Genomic DNA, 8,293 nt, shown 5'->3' with positions numbered 1-8,293 from the left:
GAGATAATGAACTTACATGGGTATGGATCTCAGAACTCAAGTTTTTCAAACAATATTAACTTTCCCTCAAATTATATGAATACATATTGATAGAACTTTGCCACGAATATTTTACCAGTTGTTTTCTCAAACAATTGCAAGTACACTATAGAATTCTGAATTCTGCATTATATCTGTCTTTAACAGTAGGATGAAGCAAACAGAATTAAAAGTTCAAAAGCATCAACTCCAACTAAAACAAAGCAGCATTACCAGAGTTTACTTCATATTCCTCTGCTAGACAAATGCTTGTTTTCAACTTGTTTCAGGCAGTAGATTTCTCACTTGTGGCCAGCATCTGTGAGTTGTTTACCAGGTTAAAAGGTTCTGGATATATCACTGATGGAACCTTGCAGTGACCATTGGCTGTGATGTCATAGACTCTTAGTAAAACTTCTAGAAGTTATATTTAGTCATACCAGAGATTAAACAGGAAAGATGCTTACTAAATGAGGTGGGATCCAACAGGAGTGTAGTACAGAATGTAATAATTTATGAACTAACTTTTTCCTGAGGTAGCTCAACAGAAGAGCACTTAATGAGGAAGGCAAAGGCTTAAGTATCTGGTACATTTGTCATTCCTGATGGTTAATTTACTTGAAGGTTAATAAGTTTGAAATCTACCAGTCTTAGAAATGGAAGAAAAGGATGAATCTGAACAGTCTATCTCAGCAGGCAGGCAAGAAATTCGAAAGAGAAGACGACCTAGCCAGCCCATGGTAGATAAATCCCAGCAGACTGAAGTGACAGAGAAAAAGAAACAATTGTCTATACCACAATCATCTTGCCCCAAAGCTGCCTTTAGTATTGGTAATATTCCTGGAAGCAAATTAAACTATGAATATCATAGAGTATCTTCTCAACTTCAGCAAACTTGGATAAAGAGAAAGCATGTACAGGATATGGCTGATAAGTCTGTGCAGACAGAAGCTATTGCAGAAGAGAAAAAAGAAGAAATCAAGTTAGTTTGTGAAGCAGTGGTACCTGAGGAAAAGCCAGCTGCTGTTGAAGTAGGTCCTGAATTTCCAGAGAGTGTTCAGGAAGTAGAAGTTCCACCAAGCAGATACTCTGTTCAAGTCAAAACAGACAGATCTCAGCAGACTACTTGTACTGGAGACTGGACAATGATGAACTTTCCTCAAAAAGAGAAAGTAGACAAGGAACAGCAGACATACTTCAGTGAATCAGAAGTAGTGGTTATTGGATGGCCGGCTAATTCTTTTTCAAAGTCAAAGGAAGGTGCACAGAAGCACAAATCTTCAGGGAATATTTTTGTCAGTGAACATCCTGAATTTCAACCCACAACAAGTAGCAATGAAGAAATTAGGCAGCAAAGTATTAGCAGAACATTATCTATTTCACCAACCAAAAAGAGTCTCCTGTACCTTTAGAAGATGAGAAAGATGTTCCAGTTGAAGTACAGCCTCCTGCTGCAGAAGAGATCTCTGCTGAAGAACAACTTCCACTAGATGAGATTACCGAAGAAGAGCTTCCTGTGGAAGTTCAGCCTCCACCAGCTGAAGAGGCTCCTCTTGAAGTACAGCCTTCCCCAACTGAAGAGGCTCCTGGAGATGAGGCTCCTGCTAAAGTAGAGCCTATGCCAGATGAAGAGCCTCTTTCAGAAGAGCCTCCTGCTGAAGAGGCTCCTGTTGAAATACAGCCTTCCCCAGTGGAAGACACTGCTGGATATGAGGCCCATGCTAAAGTAGAGGCCACCTCATCAGAAGAGACTCTTTTAAAAGAGCCTCTTACTGAAGTTCAGCCTCCTTCAGCTGAAGAGGCTCCTATACATGAGGCCCCAGAACTTCAACTTTCACCAGCTGTGGAGTCCCCTGCAGAAGAGGCCCCAGCTGACACTGAGTCTCCACCAGCTGAGGAGGCCCCTGTAGAAGAGGCCCCAGAGGTTCAGTCTCCACCAGCTGAGGAGTCCCCTGCAGGAGAGCCCACAGAGGTTCAATCTCCACCAGCTGAAGAGGCCCCCGAAGAAGTAGCTCCAGAAGTTCAGTCTCCACCAGCTGAGGAGGCCCCTGTAGGAGAGGCCCCAGCTGAAGCTGAGCCTCCACCAGCTGAAGAGGCCCCTGCAGGAGAGTCCCCAGAGGTTCAGTCTCCATCAGCTGAAGAAGCCCCTGAAGAAGCAGCTCCAGAAGTTCAGTCTCCACCAGCTGAGGAGGCCCCTGTAGGAGAGGCCCCAGCTGAAGCTGAGCCTCCACCAGCTGAAGAGGCCCCTGCAGGAGAGTCCCCAGAGGTTCAGTCTCCATCAGCTGAAGAAGCCCCTGAAGAAGCAGCTCCAGAAGTTCAGTCTCCACCAGCTGAGGAGGCCCCTGTAGGAGAGGCCCCAGAGGCTCAGTCTCCACCAGCTGAGGAGGCCCCTGCAGAAGAGCCCCCAGAGGTTCAGTCTCCACCAGCTGAAGAGGCCCCTGAAGAAGCAGCTCCAGAAGTTCAGTCTCCACCAGCTGAGGAGGCCCCTGAAAAAGAGGCCCCAGAAGTTCAGTTTGTACCACCTGGGCAGGCCCCTGCAGAAGAGCCCCTGGAAGTTCAGCCTCTACCAGCTGAGGCCACTGAAGAGGCCTCAGAAGTTCAGTCTCTACCAACTGATGAGGCCTCTGCAGAAGAGGGCCTAGGATTTCAGTCTCCAGCAGCTGACAAGGCCCCTGAAGAAGAGGCCCCAGAAGTTCAGTCTCCACCAGTTGACAAGGGCCCTGAAGAAGAGGGTCAAGGACTTCATTCCCTACCAGCTGAGGAGGCCCCTGCAGAAGAGGCCCCAGCTGAACCTGAGCCTCCACCAGCTGAAGAGGTCCCTGCAGGAGAGCCCCCAGAGGTTCAGTCTCCACCAGCTGAGGAGGACCCTGCAGAAGCAGCTCCAGAAGTTCAGTCTTTACCAGCTGATGAGGCCTCTGCAGAAGAGGCCACAGAAGAAGTTCAATCTCTACCCACTGAGGAGGCTCCTGCAGAAGAGGCCCCTGCTGAACTGCAGCCTCCATCAGCTGAAGAAACTACTTCAGAAATGGTCTCTGTTGAGAAACAGCCTTCACTCACTGGAGAGCCCTTTATTACACCAATCTCTTTAGAAGAAATCTCTGTTGAGGTTCTGCTTCCACCATTTGAGCAAACCCCTGCAGATGAGGCTCTTGTAGAAAATGTGTCTCCAGTAGATCAGGCTCCAAAGGAAGCAGACGTCCTGGTAGTAAAATTAGAATCAGGGACTTTGGATGATAAGCCAAAATCTGAAGAGCCTTTAGAACGGGATACTGTTCCTAAAGATTCATCTGATACCAAGAATGAAGGGGTTTCTTTTGAAATACAGGGTGTGATACATATAGAACTGGAACAGGGGCCTCCTCCTCAGCTGTGGTCTGATCGTAACTAAGTTAACAATCAGAAACCAGGAGGTTCTGGGAAGTACATACGTAAGAAAATGGTAGGTATATTTGAAGGTATTTGGAGAGAGCTTTGTGAAGAAGGAAGTGAATGGAAATCCTAAGACATGGAGTATAGTTTGGAAAGTGAGCAATAAAAACTAGTGATTTAAAATTACTCTACTATTTTTATTCAAATCTAAAGTGGAATAAAATATCTATTTTGAAATGAAGTAATTTTATAATTGAAAGAATTACAATATCCTTTTCACACTAAATTCTGTTGACAAGGGTAAAATATTCTCCACAGTCATTTTTTTCTTTTTCTTTTTTCCACCTGTGCTTGTAGTGGAAAAGGCATTTTCTTTTCTGCAGTTCTCTCATCAACTTTAAGTTTCTTGCGTTTTGGTCACACATCTAAAGTTATGGAGTGTTTTCTTTCTCCTTAAAATTCATCATGTCTATTATTCTCTTTCTGTTTGGTTCCTTCTGAGACATTATTTCTTTTTTGTTTTTGTTTCTATCTTGCACATTTCGCCATCTGGATAAGGACACTTCCTTGATAAAAATCTTCACTTCAATGAAGGTAACAGTGGATGAAGTATTTTAACAAGTGTATAATTATAAATTAAAACATACTGAGATAGCCTTGAGGGCATATTCCTATTTAGTTTTTTACATTCCAATTTTATTGAGATTTAACTGACATATAGCACTGCTGCTGCTGCTAAGTTGCTTCAGTCATGTCCGATTCTGTGTGACCCCATAGACGGCAGCCCACCAGGCTCCCCCGTCCCTGGGATTCTCCAGGCAAGAACACTGGAGTGGGTTGCCATTTCCTTCTCCAATGCATGAAAGTGAAAAGTGAAAGTGAAGTTGCTCAGTCGTGTCCGACTCTTAGCGACCCCATGGACTGCAGCCTACCAGGCTCCTCCATCCATGGGATTTTCCAAGCAAGAGTACTGGAGTGGGGTGCCATTGCCTTCTCCAGACATACAGCACCATGTAAGTTTAAAGTATACAGCATGGTGATTTGACTTAGATACATCACGAAATGATTACTGCAATAAGTTTAGTGAACATCAATCACCTCATATAGATATAAAATTTTAAAAAAATGAAAAAAAATTCCTTGTGGTGAGAACTCTTAGGATTTACTGTCATAAATAATATGCTACAGTATTAATTATATCATGTACTTTATATCCTTAGTTTGTATCTTTCATATCTTTTGACCACCTTTATTAATTCTCCCTTCCCCCACATTCCATGTCTTATAACCAGAAATCTGATCTCTGTTTCTAGCAATCAGTTTGTGTGTGTGTTTGGTTGGGTGGCTTTGAGTTATAATTGACCTGCAAAACTATATTCATTCTTGGTATACACCATAGTGACTCAGTTTTTCTATACATTGCAAAATGATCATCACAGTAAGTCTAGTTACCATCTATCACCATACAAAGATGTAATATAATTATTGACTATATATCTCACACTGTGCATTTCATATCTGTGATTCATTTATTTTATAGCTAGAAGTTTGTACCTGTTAATCTCCCTCATGTATTTCTCTCATCACCTCAATACCCTGCCCTCTGGCAACTACCTGTTTGTTTTCCGTATCTATGACTCTGTTTCTATTTTGTTATATTTGTTCATTAAAGAAGAATTTTTTTGTTTTTGATTGAGATATAGCCAGTGCAAAATATTGTGTAAGTTTCAGATGTATGATATAGTGATTCACAATTTTTAAAGGTTATAGTCGATTTATAGTTACTATAAAATCTTGGCTACATTCACTGTGTTGGGAATATAGTTTTTATAAAATATTGACTATATCTGTAGCTTATTTTATCCATAGAAGTTTGTCTTAACCCCCCACACTTATCTTGTCCCTCTGCACTTCCTTCTTCTGCCTGGTGACCAATAGTGCTTTCTCAATATTTGTGAGTCTTTTTTTTTTTTTCCTTTGGTGTTGTTGTATTTACTAGTCTGTCTTATTTTTTAGATTCCACATATAAATGATCATACAGTTTTGCCTTTTTCTCTCTGACTTATTTCACTTAGCACAATGCCTTCCAAGTCCATCCATGTTATTGCAAGTGCATCCATGTTCTGGCAAAATTTAGTCCCTTTTTAAACAGCAGCCCACCCCAGTGTTCTTGCCTGGAGAATCCAAGGGACGGCAGAGCCTGGTGGGCTGCCGTCTATGGGATTGCACAGAGTTGGACACAACTGAAGCGACTTAGCAGCAGCACTATTCCATTGTGTATGTACGTATGTATGTTTGTGTATATATGTATATATACACCACATATTTATCCATTCATCTGTTGATGGACATTGAGGTTGTTTCCATATTTTGGCATTTATAAATACTGCAAATATGAAAACTGGGGATGCATGTATCTTTTTGAATTAGTAAGTTTGTTTTTTTTCAGATATACACCCAGGAGTGGAATGGCTATGTCATATGGTAGTTCTATTTGTAGTTTTTGAGAAACCTTCATGATATTTCCCATAGTGGTTGCACCAATTTACATTCCTAGCAACAGTGTATGATGGTTTCTTTTTCTATACATCCTTGCCAACATTTGTTGTTTATGTCCTTTTTGGTAATAACCATTCTGACAGCTGTGAGGTGATATCTCACTGTGGTTTTGATTTGCATTTCCCTGATGGGTAGCAATGTTGAATATCTTTTCATGTACCTATTATCCATCTGCATGTACTTTTTTTTTTTTTTTTTAAAGCTCATTCAGTTCATTTGCCCATTTTTAATTGGGTTGCTTGTTTATTTATTTAATTTTTATTTTTTACTTTATTTTGCTTTACAATACTGTATTGGTTTTGCCATACATTGACATGAATCAGCCACAGGTGTACATGAGTTCCCAATCCTGAACCCCCCTCCCACCTTCCACCCCGTATCATCTCTCTGGATCATCCCTGTGCACCGGCCCCAAGCATCCTGTATCCTGTATTGAACATAGACTGGCAGGCTATTCGTTTCTTACCTGATAGTATACATGTTTTAATGCCATTCTCCCAAATCATCCCACCCTCTCCCTCTCCCACAGAGTCTAAAAGTCCGTTCTATACATCTCTGTCTCTTTTGCTGTCTCGCATAGAGGGTTATCATTACCATCTTTCTAAATTCCATATATATGTGTTAGTATACTGTATTGGCAGAGAAGGCAATGGCACCCCACTCCAGTACTCTTGCCTGGAAAATCCCATGGACGGAGCCTGTTGGGCTGCAGTCCATAGGGTCGCTAAGAGTCAGACACGATTGAGCGACTTCACTTTCACTTCTCACTTTCATGCATTGGAGAAGGAAATGGCAATCCAGTGTTCTTGCCTGGAGAATCTCAGGGACTGGGGAGCCTGGTGGGTTACCGTCTATGGGGTTGCACAGAGTCGGACACGACTGAAGCGACTTAGCAGCAGCATACTGTATTGGTGTTTTTCTTTCTGGCTTACATCACTCTGTATAATAGGCTCCAGTTTCATCCACCCAGATGTGTATAACGGACTTTTGGACTCAGAGGGAGAGGGAGAGGTGGGATGATTTGAGAGAATGACATTCTAACATGTATACTATCATGTGAATTGAATCGCCAGTCTATGTCTGACGCAGGATGCAGCATGCTTGGGGCTGGTTCATGGGGATGACCCAGAAAGATGTTATGGAGAGGGAGGTGGGAGGGGGGGTTCATGTTTGGGAATGCATGTAAGAATTAAAGATTTTAAAATTTAAAAATAAAAACTAAAATAAATAAAAAAAAATTAAAAAAAAAAGAACTGATTCAAATGTATTCTTTTTAATGGCTGAGTAATGCTTGCTTTTTAAAAAAATTTTTATTTTGAGTTGTATGAACTGTTTACATATGTTGGATATTAACCCCTTATTCATCATATCACTTGAAAATATTTCCCCCCAATCAGTAAGTTGTCTTTTCATTACATCAATGATTTTCTTTGCTTCACAAATGTTTTTAAGATTAATTAGGTCCCATTTGTTTATTTTTGCTTTTATTTCCTTTGCTTTAGGAGGCAGATCCAAAAAATATCTTGCTGTAACTTATGTCAAAGAATGTTCTGCTTATGTTTTATTCTAGGAGTTTTATGGTTTCCTGTCTTATACTTAGGTCTTTAATCCATTTTGAGTTTATTTTTGTGTATGGTGATAAAGTTCTAATTTCATTCTATGACATGCATCTGTTCAGTTTTCCCAGAACCACTTATTGAAGAGCCTGTCTTTTCTCCCTTGTATATTCTTGCCTCCTTTCTTGTAGATTAATTGACCGTAAGTTTTCCTTTTTCTTTCTGGGTTCTCTATCCTGTTTCATTGATCTATGTGTCTCTTTTTGTGTCTCTGTTTTGATGAGTATAGCTTTAGTCTGATATCTAGGAGCATGTTTTCTTCAGCTGTGTTTTCTTTCTCAATATTATTTTAGCTATTTGAAGTCTTTTGTGTAACCATACAAATTTTAGAATTATTTGTTCTAGTTTGGTGAAAAATGCACTTGGTATTTTGATAAGGATTGCATCAAAACTTTGTTATTTTTTATGTAAAAATAAGAAGTTTAATATTTAATTTTAAATAGAGAGAACACTCACAAATCAAGAAGACATAAATAAATAGAAGAAAATAAGCAAGAGACAAGGAAGAGTGTTTCATAATGGAAGAAAAGTGACTGAACAATAAATATATGGAAGTATGTGCAACTTTAGCGATCAAATAAATATAAATTGCTGTTGGGAGACAGTATTTTTAGCAATTTAATTGACAAAATGGTTTCTTTTTTTAAAAAATAAAAGATATATTACTTCAGTATATAGTATTAAATAATCTACCTGATTATATGAATAAAAACAAGATTGGATCCCTACCT

General features: G+C 40.2%; 1 protein-coding gene across 1 annotated transcript; it reads left to right on the top strand.

The window, feature by feature from the left end:
• Positions 1–740: 740 nt before the first annotated feature.
• Positions 741–3,406, top strand: FSCB (fibrous sheath CABYR binding protein). The gene is given in 4 exon segments (XM_027957267.2): positions 741–1,410; positions 1,413–2,014; positions 2,114–2,710; positions 2,858–3,406. Coding segments are annotated over 4 exon segments (2,403 nt in total). The 5' UTR covers positions 741–755.
• The last annotated feature ends 4,887 nt before the right edge of the window (positions 3,407–8,293 follow it).

This window comes from Ovis aries, chromosome 18 (genome assembly GCF_016772045.2).
Source record: "Ovis aries strain OAR_USU_Benz2616 breed Rambouillet chromosome 18, ARS-UI_Ramb_v3.0, whole genome shotgun sequence".
NCBI classification, from domain to species: Eukaryota; Metazoa; Chordata; class Mammalia; order Artiodactyla; family Bovidae; genus Ovis; species Ovis aries.
Note: the sequence above shows the minus strand (reverse complement) of the source record. Positions and strands in the feature narration are given on the sequence as shown.